The sequence below is a fragment of the Xiphophorus couchianus genome, chromosome 14 (assembly GCF_001444195.1).
Source record: "Xiphophorus couchianus chromosome 14, X_couchianus-1.0, whole genome shotgun sequence".
Taxonomy (NCBI): Eukaryota; Metazoa; Chordata; class Actinopteri; order Cyprinodontiformes; family Poeciliidae; genus Xiphophorus; species Xiphophorus couchianus.
The window spans coordinates 7,548,797-7,565,322 of record NC_040241.1 but is presented as its reverse complement, the minus strand read 5'-3'; the positions used below and the strand labels follow the sequence as shown (position 1 = coordinate 7,565,322).

The 16,526-nt window shown below is 40.7% G+C and overlaps 1 protein-coding gene and 1 long non-coding RNA gene across 5 annotated transcripts in view; one reads left to right on the top strand and one right to left on the bottom strand.

Annotated features, from left to right (window-relative positions):
* clcn5b (chloride channel, voltage-sensitive 5b) overlaps window positions 1–16,526 on the top strand; it is a 30,440-nt gene extending 13,914 nt beyond the window's left edge. For all 4 annotated transcript variants that reach the window (XM_028038851.1, XM_028038852.1, XM_028038850.1 and 1 more), the window contains 15 exons: window positions 1,001–1,179; window positions 1,990–2,089; window positions 3,200–3,387; window positions 4,610–4,732; window positions 5,583–5,789; window positions 6,450–6,530; window positions 7,416–7,650; window positions 7,758–7,933; window positions 8,024–8,164; window positions 8,906–9,092; window positions 10,542–10,684; window positions 10,889–11,038; window positions 12,167–12,272; window positions 12,548–12,764; window positions 15,556–16,526. In XM_028038851.1, coding sequence (XP_027894652.1) covers window positions 1,001–1,179; window positions 1,990–2,089; window positions 3,200–3,387; window positions 4,610–4,732; window positions 5,583–5,789; window positions 6,450–6,530; window positions 7,416–7,650; window positions 7,758–7,933; window positions 8,024–8,164; window positions 8,906–9,092; window positions 10,542–10,684; window positions 10,889–11,038; window positions 12,167–12,272; window positions 12,548–12,764; window positions 15,556–15,646 — 2,324 coding nt within the window. In that variant the 3' untranslated portion in view covers window positions 15,647–16,526. The remainder of the gene's footprint in view (window positions 1–1,000; window positions 1,180–1,989; window positions 2,090–3,199; window positions 3,388–4,609; window positions 4,733–5,582; window positions 5,790–6,449; window positions 6,531–7,415; window positions 7,651–7,757; window positions 7,934–8,023; window positions 8,165–8,905; window positions 9,093–10,541; window positions 10,685–10,888; window positions 11,039–12,166; window positions 12,273–12,547; window positions 12,765–15,555) is intronic.
* Window positions 13,417–15,549, bottom strand: LOC114157713 (uncharacterized). The gene is made up of 2 exons (XR_003598232.1): window positions 14,333–15,549; window positions 13,417–14,289 (listed from the first exon to the last, which is right to left on the bottom strand). It is a non-coding gene; the product is annotated as an uncharacterized LOC114157713 (long non-coding RNA).

Here is a 16,526-nt window from a genome sequence, read left to right as displayed (position 1 = left end):
ATATTTAGTAATTTTTTTCCAGAGGAAAACAATTGTCATGTCAGGGTTTTGAAAAATCTGTGATATGCCAGAAAATTGCAATTTGTGCATCCCTGCAGCATTTCTTATGAATTTTCCATTTTGCAATTTTCTTCATACAGACATTTCTTCAGGTTAATGTTTTGCTTCTAAAGATGGCTCTGACATGACACACAGTATAGTTTCTCTCCAATAAACTCGTGCTGCCAATGATTTTAGCAGATGTAAGCTTGTTTATGCAACACTTTTGTTGCGACTCATTGATTTGTTTCATCCATCAATGCAACTTTAGTTAATCTTTTGCAGACAAAATGTACTGAGAAAGCTTGTCTCTTGGTTCATGAACTCAGTGATTTGACTTAAATGTCACAAACGGCACACATGACATGACAAAGTGACAGGAAGTGGAAACAGCCAAAACAATCTTGCTTTCTCTGTGGAAGACTTGCTTCTGTAAACAAAAGCCCCACTGTGTGCTGGATTTATGATTACATCAGCATGTTTAAGTGCAAGTTTTCTGTTACAGATTAATTTCCTGTCTAGTCTTAATAGAACTGAGCTACTCTGTGCTCAGTTATCATGAATATGTTGAAAATATGTTTGGTTTTGTTTTCTTCTGTAGTCAAACCTTGTGATGAATTTAAGTGCACCATCCATTAGGTGCATTAGTCACTCCTGGCAGGGAAGACCTGTGCTTCATACAACTGCACTTTACTGCACAACCTAAATGGAAAAACACTGAGAAACACTGTGTGAGTGTGTGAGAGAGAGACCAAATCTTATACCTCAGCCTTAGTGATAAAGTTCATGCGGCTCCCTTGTTTTTAAGAATCGTGGCAGGTCTATAAAACAGGACATGACCCATTTTAAAGCACAACAATGAAGTCAGAACCGATGAGTTGATCATTGACTGTGACTTCCATGTATCTTTACTCTCTCTCTCCTTCCCCACCTTTACCTCTTGCCACCTCTGTTCCCCCAGGAGGTTATGATGAGTACAGCGCCGGTAGCAGCAGCAGAGCAGCCGGTATGAACGGGAGCGGCCCCACTAAGCTAGTGGACCCTTTGGAAGACCCGCTGCCTGGGGTGGGCACCTACGAAGACTTTAACACCATCGACTGGGTCAGGGAGAAGAGCAAGGACCGCGACAGACACAGAGAGGTATGCAGTAAATTTGAAGAAATAGAGAGAGATAAAACAAGAACCTGGGTTAAAGAAGTGTTTACTTTGAGATTAGAAGGCATGTGCGTTCTGTTGAAGGTGTTAGCATGGAGGAGTCACTAAGGCGAAGCAGAGTCGGGTTCAATTCTCTGGAGGAAAGTGAACGCTCTGCTACAAAGGAGTCAAAGAACCTTGCATCAAATGTTGACAATTTAAAAACCAGGACTGAAACGATTAATCGGATTAATTGTGATGAATTAAATTAGGAATTGATTAATCATTAACTCTTCTCTAAAAAGGTTATTTTCTGAAAGAACTACGTATTAAGAGCTATTATTAAGGCGAAACAGTATGAAAACTAAAGAGAGTTAGCATTTAAGGTAAAAAAAACAACTTTGTAAATTAGGGCTGCAGCTAACAATTATTTCAGGTATCAATTTATTCTATCGATTATTCTGATGATTATTCGATTAATCAGATTTTAAAAAACGGCACATTCTGCAGATTTCTCATTTAAACTTATTTTATGCAATATTGGAAGTACATTAAAATATGCTAACAAACAATTCAATTCTTTTTGAAATAACAACTTTACAGACAGGCATTTTTTCTAAATCCCATATGCAACATGTATACATTTTTTGCACAGTTTTGGCTTAATTACTGCTCTGTTTTTTTTCTTTCAGAAAAAGGACTTTCTTTAGGCTGTAAACCCCAGTTAATGATTAATCAATTATTAATTTAGTTGATACGTGACTAAGTAAGAAGCAATATCAGAAGGCGTTGTCTTACTTTTCTGTCACTGTGCAGATCACCAATAAGAGCCGAGAGTCGACTGTGGCCCTGCTGCACAGCGTCAGCGACGCCTTCTCCGGATGGCTGCTCATGCTTCTGGTGGGACTCATGGCAGGTAGTTCACACACTCAACCTTTACATAATTACTAGCCTACCTAAATGGTGGGTGGATGTACATTACATCTGATGAGATGCTTGGATGCGTAAAGCTTGCAGTTAAATCGTCAAACACTGGGTGTTCAGCACAATTATATTCCAAAATACTTTATTCATCCTAAATGTTGTAGCTGATATCAGTCATTACAGCAATGATTCATCATTCTTGAAAGCAGGTAGAGTTAAAATGAGTCAGACTTACAGTGTCAATCCTCCAGACAAAGCTCTGTTAAATCCAGAGTGGTTCTTTGGTTTGGGGCCGCATGCAGCAGTTCAGTTTTGATTTCCCACATCGTGAAAAACTGCAGGTGTAGAGTCACAAGATAGAACTGGGATAGCACTGAAAATAGGCAAGGTGACTTTTTTTTTTTAAAAGAAAGTGATTATTCTGCAGATTGACCGGAAGCCCAGCAGGAAACTTGACTTAGGTCTCAGGGAAAGCAGGCCAAGCACTTTGCTGAAGAGTTTACACTTTTTGTAACATAACAGCAGCAAAGTTAAGTGTGTTTTTCTACTATTATACAAAAGAACTACACAAAGTATTACATAATTGTTATGGATAATGCAGGGGAGAAACTTGAAGCTCAAGCTTCTTTTTCTTAATGTCTGAATTTAACACAACTCCTAACCCGCATGGACCAACCATCTATACCGACAGATCAGGCAAGGAGGGTATTATTCAGAGAAGCAGCCATTAGATCCTCAGCTCAGGCTGGGACAACCTGTGGGCAGAATAACCAGGAGTCAAACCCAGGACTACCATGTCGCTTCTACATAACCTGGAGGAAGATCTGTTGTTCAGATTAGACAGTTTGATCATGTAAATGTAACTGTTTTCCCTACATGCAAATCATTGTGTGTGAGGGAGAGCTATGTCTCAACACATCTTCCAGCTAACTGTCCTTATTTTGGGTATAATTACTTTGTCAATGCACTCCATGTTAGCTTGGAAAACAGTTAAGGATGCTCATATACTTAAATCGGCTCAGAACACAACAAAATTGGAAAAAATATTGTGCGCTCAACCACAAATTGCCTCCATCCTGAGCTTTGCGTTTTTTTCCCACAGGTGCTCTCGCTGGTGGTATCGACATTGCAGCTCACTGGATGACAGACCTGAAAGAAGGGGTGTGTCTCATTGGCTTCTGGTTCAACCACGAGCACTGCTGCTGGACGTCTAATGAGACGACTTTCCAGGAGAGGGACCGCTGTCCGCAGTGGAAGAGCTGGGCTGAACTCATAGCAGGAACGGCTCAGGTAGGACGCCGTTCCATAGGGTCACACGTATTGATAAATATTATGGGATTGGACATCACGTAACTTATTGTGCGCCACACATGTGCCATTGCTGTACATCGAGTCAGCAATGTGGTCGGAAAATGATATGATCACGCAAAGAATCTAACAAAAGGGACGCAGTGTTTTGCTATTGTCAACACTAAGACAACAAGATAACACGGTCCCAGGGTATCATATTTCACAGATCAGTGTGAATTTAAAAAAAAGTGAGGAAGTGGTTAGTTATGCTAGCTTGACTATTACAACTTAACATGTAGATGTGCTGTGGAATTCAATTTGTTTTGGTTCAGTTTAAAAAAAAAAAAAAAAAAAGGTGACCCACACACCCATTTTCTGAAAGATCATCAGTAGACCAGGTGTTTAAACGAGCCAATCAACGACCACTGTGTTGAGACGATGACTTCTTAACCATTGCAAAAGAACCAAAAAAAAAACATCAACCCTGAAAACATGAAACTGTAATGGACTGAAAGCTTTGTTTTGGTGTTTTTGTGTACTTTTTTTGTGTGGAAAATGTTTGTGTGTATTTTTGATGTCGATTCATGGTACACTTGAACATAATCTCTGCTCTGTGGATGTGTGGAGCTGTTGTCAGTCGGTTGTCATAGCAACGGGACTGTTGAGAAAAAGCGAGAAACAGTAGAACATAAATTGGTTTAAGTTGTTTCTCACGCCCGTTAATCACCGTTATTTTCCCTTTGCTGGGGATCTCTGCAGCGGCTGTAATTTCTAAAAGTTCAATAAGCGACAAACACTGAAGTACCGTACTTCCCTCATTTGTTCGTAAAACACGGCGATATTCACAACTGTTATCAAGCAGCTGAATGTGTTTTATTGTTTTTAGGAACATCTTTGAGTTCTGCTCTAAACAGACATAAATGTGAACATCTTGATTCTAATTGTGTTACAAATACAACATAAAGAGCTTGAGAACCTTTTATTTATTTATTTTTTACTTTATTTGCTCAACCAGTCTTTGGAAGCTGCATGTTTTTATGTCCTAATAAGAATCTCAGCAACTTGGACAGCAAGATAAATGATAATGACGCTTGGGTTCCATCTACTGGCTGCAACATGTCATCGTTAAAGACAACACTTTTTTTTTTTCTTTCTCTGACTGGATTTATATTTTCATGTACTTCAGTATTAAGGTTAATAAATGTGCTTGTTGTGTTTTCAGGGCCCGTTTGCCTACATAGTGAACTACCTAATGTACATATTTTGGGCTCTGCTCTTCTCATTCCTGGCTGTGACGCTGGTCAGGGCCTTTGCTCCATATGCCTGTGGATCAGGAATACCAGAGGTAACAGTGGACCTCATGTTGCTACACCAATATGTTTTATATCTATATATTCTTCTGTCACTGACTGAATTTCTCTTACAGTTACAGCCACATATTTACGTACACTGCAAAAGAAGAACAAACCCTTTTTCTCTCAGTGTCTGACTTTAAATCAGACTAAACTTTTCCTGTTTTAGATCAGATGGGAGATCCAACATTATTTCTGTATACTAAATAGCAGAATTTGATTTTCATCTAGTCTTTATCAGGTTCTAAACGTGTTTAAATCAAGTGCACTCTGGTAACTCCCAGGAGTTTATTCTGTATGACTTTTTAGTGTCTGCCCTCTTTGTTAAGGGAGTTTGACCCACTTTTCTGTGCAACATTTCTGCGTAGATGTTTGTTTCGTCAACCACTGATTGACATTTGGACCTTTGCAGAGCTATTGCAATGCCTTAATCTTAATGAGCAGATAAAGGCTTTAAAAAAAAACTCTTCTGTGTTGTCTCAAAAGTCTCACTGATTGATCCGTCTCGGAATAAAAAACCCAAATGAAGCTGTCGGCCTCTCGCTGCGGCTAGTTTCACGTACTCAGATCATTTTCTCCTCTGACTGTAATCTCTCGCAGGTCAGACTCTGGTCAGGAGGCCCGCGGTCAGGAGATTAATGTCTTATTTGAAAGAAAATATTCTCAAAACAAAAAAAGGGGACTTTTTCCCCTCCCCCCCTTTTTAAGGGTTTTTAACTCTGAGAGAGAGAGCAGACACACATCTGAAGCGATTCCTCACCAAAGTCTAAACATGTCATTGTCTTTGGAATGGAAAACCTATCCGTTCACACCCCTCTTTCTCTCTCTCCCTGTCGTTTTCAGATTAAAACAATTCTCAGTGGGTTCATCATTCGTGGCTACCTGGGGAAGTGGACCTTGATCATAAAGACCATCACTCTGGTTTTAGCCGTCTCCTCTGGCCTCAGCTTGGGGAAGGAGGGACCTCTGGTTCATGTGGCCTGCTGCTGTGCCAACATTCTCTGCCATCTGTTCACCAAATACCGCAAAAACGAGGCCAAACGGCGAGAGGTGGGCTTCAGAGGATGTGATATGCTGTTATGTTTACTGGTAGAATGAAGGTTTATTGTCTTTTTTGTTGTTGGACATCACCAAGTGATTGTTTGGGGTATATTGAAGTTTAAGCAAACTAAAACTTTATTCTTGGTAGTTCTTGCTAATAACTAACATTTTGAGAGTAAAAATAAATTAATAATTTTCTCTAAAACAATCAATCTGCAATTGCATCAACATTTTAGCTTATGCAACACAAATAATTGGACAGATAAAAACCAGCTAAAGCTAACTAGAACATATCTTGTTTACTTCATCAGATAGATAAAGGAAAACACATTTTTATTTTTGTGCACCGTAAGATTAGATGTGAAATTTATTTCTTCAATATCATTATTTGTAAAGAAAAATCTGCAGTTTATAGATATATGTTGATTTACTTTATTGATACTGGAAATACCCTAGTTTCACACATCTTCCCTTAGTAACAACTTCGACACTGAAGAGTGTTGTCGTTACTTCTCGGTTGTGGCGTTTCGACTGATTCAATCTTTCAACTGGCAAATCGTAAACATCATCCGTTCCTGGTCAGCAGATGTTTCCCCTGTGCTTCTGGTTCTGATGGATCCCGTCTCCGTCGTTCTGAAACGCTCTTTGTTTCTTCCCCTCTTTCTGCAGGTTCTATCGGCAGCAGCCGCAGTCGGAGTGTCCGTGGCTTTCGGTGCTCCCATAGGAGGAGTCCTGTTCAGTCTGGAGGAGGTGGGTAGGAAATTGAGAAATAACCCATGAGCTGAAGTGTGCATACCCGTCTCCCTGTCCTGCCACAGAGCCAGTAAAGTTATCGGCACCAGATGACACAGACGATTTGAATTAGTCGCGTCTTGCTTTCCCTCCTTGTTTGTTCTCTCCCAGCCATGTGACTTTGTACTGGAGCGAACCCACTCTGGCAACTAATTAAGACGTGATAAACCGGGAATAAACGCTTGCTGCAATAGTTTGGAGAGTCAGTGTGTTCTTGGCAGCTTTTGGTTATTAAATAACGAAATGTTCAATGACAGAAACAATTTACGATGTAGGGAGGGGAGTGCATTATCCCAGATCTGCTTCAAAATTGAATTCATTTGTTAGTCTTGTTTATTTTCTAAAGATGTTTTCTGTGTACTAGTAGGCATTTAAAATGAAAATAAGTGTACAGTGGCTTGCAAAAATATTCATACCCTCTAATGTTGTCTCATTTTGCAATCACAAATTTCAGTTTTTATGTGACAAAACAACAAAAAGGGTTTGTAATTAAGAAGTAAAAGAGAAATAAAATGATACAAAACATGTGGAAGAAGAGATTCTTGTAAAGAAGAGAGAAAAACAATTATTTTTCAACTGCATGCATAGTACTATGTGTCATTGAGAAGTAAAACTGGACATTTAGCAATGCTTTGTGTAGGTTTCTAACATAAAATCCAAGTTTAATACATTGTAATGCAGCAAAATGTGATAAACATGAAGGGTTAAGAATGTATTTCCAAGACACAGTAGTATTTTTACAGCTTCTGCCACTGAATCAATATTTTTAATAATGTTTTGCGCATATATAGGCAAAAATCCCAACCTTTTGTTTACTTCCTGCTTCTCTTGATTCCCCCCAAGGTGAGTTATTACTTCCCCCTGAAAACCCTGTGGCGTTCGTTCTTCGCCGCCCTGGTGGCGGCCTTCACCCTGCGCTCCATCAACCCGTTTGGAAACAGCCGCCTGGTGCTGTTTTATGTGGAGTTCCACGCCCCGTGGCACCTGGTGGAGCTGGCACCTTTCATCCTGCTGGGGATATTCGGCGGCCTCTGGGGGACGCTGTTCATCAAGGCCAACATCGCATGGTGCAGGATGCGTGAGTGCTGCCTGTTTTATCCTTTTTTCCTCTTTGTGTTTTGTTTGGGTGTGTTTTTATGTGTGTGTGTGTGTGTACTAATCGGCTTGTCCGTGCGCGTCCTGTAGGGAAAACCACTCGGCTCGGGCACTACCCGGTCATCGAGGTGCTGCTGGTCACCGCGGTGACCGCCCTGCTCGCCTTCCCAAACAGTTACACCAGAATGAGTGGAGCTGAGCTCATGTCCGAGCTTTTCAACGACTGCTCCCTGTTGGACTCCTCTCAGCTGTGTGGCTACAAGCAGGTCAGCAGGTGGCTCTTTGTCTCCGTAAGACAAGTTAAGTTGTAGATAATGTATCATTTTTCTCTTTTTTAAAAAAATTTTCCCTTCCAGCCGGTCAACACGTCAGAAACGGGCGTAGATAACAGCCTGGCTGACCGGCCAGCAGGGCCAGGCCTCTGCACGGCCCTGTGGCAGCTGGCCCTGGCCCTCATCTTCAAGATCCTGATCACTGTCATCACTTTTGGCATGAAGGTCAGTTCAGGACATGTGAGCTCTCGCTTTCTGCAGCCCGCAGAAATGAGGCTGCAGAAACGGCCTCGTTTTGGCGCGTCGTAGACGTTTTATATCGCCATTTGTACTTAGCTGCTTGTTAAATTGTCATCGCTCCGCTTTGAACTCATCGTGTTTTTTTCCCCCCCTGCGGACTCTGTGGGAGTGCTAAGCATGTGAGGAGACCACAGCTACCACTGTGTTCACTATACGAAACTGCAGCCACATTTTAAAGACATGCTTCCCTTTCATTCATCATGAACTTTTTTCAGTAGAAATTGAAAAAGTGTCGGAAATACAAGACCCTTTTCTTTCTTTAGTAATGTTATCTGTTTGTAAAAGAGTTTTATGTGTGTAAGAGTGTTTTCACAACTGATAGTCCGATTGATTGGTTTGATTGTGTCTCCGAAGATTCAGGTTGCAGATCCCTGATCTAGCAGATGGAAAGTGTGATCCTATCTCAATACAGCAGCTAAAACTTTGAAGTGCAGTATTATAATTTTTAATTCATTGTTAAAATAAAATTGTGAAGATTTAAAAAAATATCTACCATTGAATATTTACTCAGGCAAACTGCATTGCGATTTTGATCCCAAATCAAACCAAGTCTACCGCACTATAAGGTGTGAAAACGCCCTAAATTTAGACACCTCCTCACTTTGCTTTTTAAACTCTGTTCTGGTGGAAAACTGCATTCTTAAAGCCTCCTGACTCTTTTCCCAGGTTCCCTCTGGCCTCTTCATCCCCAGCATGGCGGTGGGAGCGATAGCTGGCAGACTGCTGGGCGTGGGCATGGAGCAGCTGGCCTACTACAACCATGACTGGCTACTCTTTAGAGGGTGGTGCTCCCCAGGAGCCGACTGCATCACACCGGGCCTTTACGCAATGGTTGGGGCCGCTGCTTGTTTAGGTGGGGGGCTTTGTCTTCTCTGGATTTTTGCTGTTTCAGCCCAGTTCAGTTTATTTATGCAGCTCGGCGTTATCTCTTGCACTTTACATGAGACGTTCAGGAGATCTGGGTTGTGACGGGGGGGAAAAATTTTTACAAATGTCTTGTTGGGTGGTTTCCTCTGAAAGTCCGGAAGCAGCTTGGAGTTGATGAAAAGCAGGCAGCTGCTTGGCCGTTCGATAAAGACATCTTGTAGTCTCTCTGTGGGATGGTATTCTGAGAATGTAGAGCTTGAACATGCTAAGCTGGTTGAGATTGTGTGTTCAGTCCTTCCTGGAAATGTTTTTAGAAACTAAAAAAGGCAGCGATGGGAAGATATGGATGTTGGTAGAACGAATGTCAAGTATTTTTAGTTTGTGTGTATAAATTATTAACCACTGACGTTTATTCAACAAGAGACAATACCTAAATTTGCATTTTAAATTGGAGAAGTTGGGGGCAGGGTTAGTAATTGAAAGAAATTAAAATGTATTATTTTAAATGTTTATTCTCCATGTGCTATTATGATTTTCTACAAATTTTTCTATAACTTTGTGACATTAGTGACCTTATTTTGATTTCGTACTGGAAAAAAGCAGGAAATTAAGTGTGCTCCTTTTTATTGAAAATTAAGATTGGTAAACAAAACAAATATATAAACGAAGTTTATATATTTAAACTTGTTACTGAGAGATATTTTTGATTTATTCTTATTACTTAATGTAAATTTGATCCTTTAAATGCTTCCTGTTAGATTTTACCCTTAGTTAGATTAAAAAAAAAAATCTGATAATTGCTTTCCTTCACAGAACAGAGTGAGTTAAATAGTAAATAATTGTGGATCTGAATATTTAATCACAAGGTGTACAAAAAAAACTGCATGTTGCATGTTAGTCAGCTCTACTTCTGCCGTTTCTTTTTTCTTGTGTCTGTGCTGCACACATTTTTTAGCAGTTGCGTTTAGGTTTTTACTGAAGTTTCTATCGAGCTAAAAACTGAAGAACCACAAGCCACTGTGAGCTTATTTGCACACAAACCTCATTAAATGAAATCTGTTCATTTTTGACAGGCCGGACAAAAGGCATCGTTGACTCATTGGCCGGTCTTACAGGAAACCGAAAGAGTTTTAACATTCCTTGAGTAAACATCAGGAGGCAATTCAGGGAGCGGTATTATCTGTTGCATTTTTGACATCTTAACGAGCTCGTTTTCATTCCTCGAAAATGGTTGCCGGACCCTCGGCGTAAATCTCCCGTCCAGCTGTCGATAGAAGGACGAGGCTGCCAAGAGACGTGTGATTGAATTCAGACTGACGCCATGTACCTCGATGCAACTGCAATCGTTTCTGTTTTTTTCCTGAAGCTGCAACAATCAGGTGGCTGGTGTTTTGTGTGGACGAAGTCTAATGTTCCGACCCGTGTCCCGTCGCAGGTGGCGTGACCAGAATGACGGTGTCGCTCGTGGTCATCATGTTTGAGCTGACCGGCGGGTTGGAGTACATCGTTCCCCTCATGGCCGCAACCATGACCAGCAAATGGGTGGCAGACGCCTTTGGAAGAGAGGGAATTTATGAGGTGAAGTGTCTGCAAACAACTTGATTTTTGTGTATTCTTTAGCCCTCATTTCCGGCTAACGATCCGATCGTGAACGAGTGGCTCTGCTTCTGCATGTTCTTTTTCCTGGTGCATTTGCATTTATTTTTTGTTCATGTCTGACATGTCTATTTCTGCATGTCTAATCCAGCTAAAGCAGAAAGATTCACTCATTTGTATCTGCAGGCTCACATAAGGCTGAACGGTTACCCATTCCTGGAGCCAAAAGAAGAGTTTGAGCACAGCAGCCTGGCAGTGGACGTGATGAGGCCGAGGAGGGGGGACCCTGCTCTGGCTGTGCTCACACAGGACAGCATGACTGTAGGGGAGGTGGAGGTACGGACACCGAAAACCGTGTGCAGCAGGGCTGCAACTAAAGATTACTTTAGTAATCGATTATTCTATCGATTTATTCTATTAATTAATCGGATGAAAGAATTGACGCATCCTGGAGATTTTTCATTTAACAACTCAAGCTGTTTTTTTATACAATATCAAAAATTTGATAAAAATGTAAAAATCAAACTATTCAAGTCCTTTCATAATTTATAAAGTAATTTTTTTTTTTTGCCTGAAATGCAACATAAAGCATTCCTTTAGTGTACGCTTTCTCATTTCTCTGTCGATCATTTGAAAAGTTCAGCCTTTTTGGTTTGATTTAACATCCATACAATACAATAACATCAATACATCCAAGTATTGATGTTCTGTTTGACTTAACATCAATATTTAACATCAATCTGTTTTTATTTTTAAAATGATCTGATTAGTAATATTATATCATAAGGTGCTTAAGAGATATTGTCCTTTACATAATTTGAACAAGGTGCAGCTATGCCACTTGAAAAGTTCTGGGCAGAACATATTTACAGACAAAGGTTATTTTTATGTCTAAAATGCAAAATGTACATATTTTTTTGCAGTTTTGGCTTATTTACTACTCCGAGTATTGCTTTTAGAAAATTGTCTTTTTTGAATTTGCTACTCCAGTAACGATTAATCGCTTACTAAATTAGTCGATGATTAATTTCAATAATTGACTAATCACAATTAATCCGATTAATCATTTCAGCCCTACTATGGTAACGCCATACATAAAGCATGGCACTTTGTAAAAGTATTCATACCTGATGGAAAAGAATATCAATTAAAGTAAAAGCAGGTTCTAAAAAGTATGAAAGTAAAAGCATGTCATACTTTATGGATCTTTGCATGTAAAAAAATAAAATAAAATTCAAAATCACATCTCCTTTTGCCTTCACTTTGTGATTTGACATTGTCACACAAAATCCCAGTAGAATACCTAAAGTTTGTGTTTGCATTGTGACAAAGGGTGGAGGAGTTCCTAAGGTGTGAATACATTTTCAAAGCAATCTCTTTTTATGTTTACGTTTGAATGATGTCTTGTTTTCCACACGATAACTCCTAACGTTTTTGTTTTTTGCTTGTTTTTTTTTTCCGTAGACGTTAGTAGAGAGCACGCACTACAGCGGCTTCCCTGTGGTCATCTCGCAGGAATCCCAAAGGCTGGTGGGATTTGTGCTCAGAAGAGACCTGCTCATATCAATAGGTTCGGATTGCGACTGAATGCAAACATTAATTTAAATAAATAATCAAACTGTATAATTTTATGTGATTGTGAGGATTGTAGCTGTTGAGACTCTTTTTGTTGTCAATAAGTCCTGATTTAATAGGCTTCTGAGCAATTCTTGTATACCTTAGCAAATATTTGTCGCAGTTTTAGCCTTTGAAGTTGTTATTTTACTGGTTGAAGTGTAAAACGTTTGGTCTGGAATGCCGATGAGCTCTTCATCTGGATTTCCTCCACTCTGCGTCTCCTATCAGATAATGCCCGGAAGCGTCAGGACGGCATCGTCAGCGCCTCCCTGGTGGTCTTCACAGAGCACTGCCCTGCTCAGCCGCCCGAAGCGCCCCCTCCCCTCCGCCTCCGAGGCATCTTGGACCTGAGCCCCTTCACCGTCACGGACCACACACCCATGGACATCACCGTGGATATTTTCAGGAAACTGGGGCTCCGCCAGTGTCTGGTCACACATAACGGGTATGATTTTCATTGTGTTGTATAATGGGCACCCATGGAAAGAGGGATGTTTAAAGAAAAAGTTTTTAAGATAAATCTAGCTTTTATTGAAAATAGGTTATTGCAAATTTTATTGAGTTCCTCACTCTTAGATTGGGTTTTTTTTCAATATGGACCTCTGGTTTTTAATCTGGGGCTGTTTAAGAGGCCAAACATAGGATTGGAAGTTTCTATTTTTACATTTTACAAACAACAGGGCAATCACAGATCACAAACAATGCTTTTAAAGAATCTGTGTTCCATGTAGCATAATTCAAACCACCTTTCAACAGGGTGGATTTTGAACTGTACCAGATGTCAAAATGGTAAGTCCTGTGAAATAGCACACTGTCTAGTCAGAAGCCAACTTCCACGTTGGTGGCTTGTGATTTGCGGAACGTACATATAATAAAACCAAGCTTTTAAATGTTTTGTATTCAGTAGTCTAGAAGGTTCTAAAAGCTGGAGGAAAAATGTGAACTTTTGCTTCTTAAAAGTCTATCAGATGCCAGGACGATGGTAAAAGAAAAAGTTAAAAGAAAAAATGAAAGAATTGAGAATAAAGCTGCTGTCACACAGTTAACCATTTTTGCCATATATGCAAGCAATTTGAAAAACACGTATTACACAGGGCCAAACATAAAAAAATAAGGTGATTTATTGGAACTTTAAAACCTGTCGCATCTTTGAAGTGTTGTGTCCTCCCTTCCTGAATATTGCACGTACAATGGGATAAAAATCAGTTTTCTTCTGTGTCAGGAATTTGTACATTGCTTTACTGTGACGTCACTTTCTATTTACTTTTACAATTTAAGCTTGTTGTTCAGGTATAAATAAACAAATGACCTTTTTAGCGCCCAGAAGTGCTCGAATAATAATCGGACGTAATCAGAAAATTGGTCATGCCATCAGTTTCCCTTTGAGTTTTAATCACTCCCTAGAATGCATAGGTGACTGAATCTTCCTCAGTGTAAACTGAGTATTTGCATAATGTCTCATGAGATTAAGTAATGTTATAATTATTGACGCAATGTTTGAGCAGTTGTGTTAAAACGCTGTACCAGTTGGATTTTCACTGGGCAGACGAGGTTAAACCCAAACGCCCGACGTGGCTTCGTTCTGGGTTGAATGGCTTTTACAATGGAAACGGACAAAAAAAGTTGGTATTTTTGTTTTTTCTATAACTTTCCAGCAATAGATATTGCTGTTGGACCTTTACAGAATTTTTAGCCAAGTTAGTTCCCTGTGAGACCATACGACAAACACCTGAACTGGGATTTTCTTCTCTGTGTGTTGGAAAATCGGGATACATTTCTGTTCAGAGAGCCAGAAATTGGACTCAGTCTGCTGCTCGGCTGATTGTAAAAGTTACCTCACTTTGTCTGAAATCATTTCCACCCCCTGCTCCACCGAGGCCCACTAACCTGAACACGTCACCCCACAGTACAGCTGTGTGTCAGACTTTATACAAGTCTAATATTGTTCTCTTAGAATCAGACAAACAGACCTCAACAAGAATCAGACTTGTTGAGGTCCGTTCTTCAACGGACCTCAACAAAAGACACAACCACAAAAAGTGTTTTAGTCCTCCATCTCTTCCTCTCTCGGATTTGTTGAAACTCGGCTTTTGGGGCGGTTTGGAAGTGGAAGTCTATTTGCATTCTCACGATTTCACCGCCAAACAACTTCCACGTACACATGTTGTGGTCTTCCCTTGTTATTTTCTGTCTTTGGCACATTGTGTTCATTTTCAGGAGGAATGCCACCACCGGCGTAGGCTGTGGCCGGTAGAGTTTCAACTTCAAAGTCTTGATCTAAACAGTTTCTTTGTGGGTGTTGGTGTGAAACGGCAGTTTCTTGTTCTGTTTTACAGTTTCCAGGGAATTGAAAAGTAAGCACACAGTCTTTCAGATTAGTTTTAGCAAAATGTCCCTTTAACATTTCCTGTAGGGTTGCAGTTGAATCTTTCTTCATGCCTTTTTAGGTGAAATGTCTTTGTTTAATCTGAAGTAATCATGAGCAGAAGCGTCTCAGTCCGTTAGTACTTCCCAGCATCGGCGCGCGGCCTCTGGCAGGCCGTCGACAGGCACAACTGGCCCCTGTAGGATTCACACACATCTGCTTTAGACGCTCTGCTCTGGGGCCAACGGGACGAGGCCAAGGCTTTGATCAGAGTGGATCCCCATGTGAGGGTACAGAGGAATTTAGTTGATCAGCATTGATGGAAAAAAAGAGATAACAATTTTAGTTTTAAACTGATATTGAAAATAAGTGACTCTGTTTATTTTTTGGTTGAAATGAAGATAAAAGCTTGACCTTTTTTTCTCAGAATTCCAACTTTAACCTGAGAAAAGTCAAAATCCTTTGTTTTTTTCCCAGTAGCCCTAATCCTCTGTCGTACATTAAGATCTTGATGCGCTCTAAAATTAAAATAAATTTGACACCCTGCTCTAAGCTATTCCTTCCTTTCAGCTGAAGCGGGTTTGAATCTGTAGTTGACCTAAATTTGAAACTCAGGTCAGGAAAATATACGATGACGTTCTTCAAGGTTGTAAGGCGGGTCAATCCGGGTTGATCCCAATTTCCTCCTGTTCTTCCATACTTGTTCGTCCCATTTTTCGACTTCTCTAGTGTCTATAAGAAGAAAACGATCAGTTTCTTTCTCTAGAATGTTTCCTTCAGAAGCTGATATTTTAAAACAACAACACAATAAACCATTTTCTCGTATTAAAAGTCCGAGCTTAACCTCCAACTTTTTGTGTCTCGTCATCAGGAGGCTGCTGGGAATCATCACTAAAAAGGACATCTTGAAACACATGGCGCAGATATCCAACAGAGACCCTGACTCCATCCTCTTCAACTGAACTCCTTTCATTTGTCGCTTCCACCTCCTGTCCACGGAGCGGGACGGAGGACACAAACCAGCTCGGACATGCCTCACCTCTCCTCAAACCAGAGACCTCCAGCGTTCATTTGCACAAACAAGCCACGGTTGGCCGAGTTGAAATTCCTGTGAAATTTTTTATTTTTTATTTTTTGGAGGCCCTCTTGGATCCAATGAAGCAAAAGCTCTCTGTAGCAGTGACTCTCCCAGAGAGCTTCAGTGGGTGTGGGCGACTAGTTTACATGTGCTCCTTTTGGCTCTTTCCTTTCTCTGCATTTTTTTTTTTGTTTTTCAAGGGGGAAACTCAGAAGAAGTCTGGAATCTTCCTCCTACTTTCTCCTGAGACCGGGGGGGGGGAGGAGATGATCCGACGTGACTGACGCTGAAACTAAAAGAAGAGGTGAAGAGAGAGGGAAAAAACTTACAAAATGAAGTGGGTGAAAAGAAGATGGAGAGAGGTTTGGGAAGCTCCGTGAATGCCCCGGATCTGTCTTTGCAAGTCCAGACAAGACGCTGTTTTCCAGGAGCAGTGGCTGCACCGATGGCTCGCCCGCAAAACCAGAGGGGATCGATTCAGGATTTCGACGCCGAGGATTGCACATCTACACTCCAACGAAGACATTGACGACAGCCTGGGAAGTCCCCAGAAATGTCTCCTAAGTGTTTGAGACTTTGGCGGCAGCATAGGAACCGACCGGCCACCGTCCGGGCCGGCACCGTAGCAGAACCGCTCTGGTCCAAACACCATGCCATGCCTTATGGGAGCGCCGCAGTGGAAGGGCTTAAAGAATCATGACACATTGGTTTAATTTAATGTCAAATTGCCAATCCCACTAAATTATTACACTGATTTAAACAGA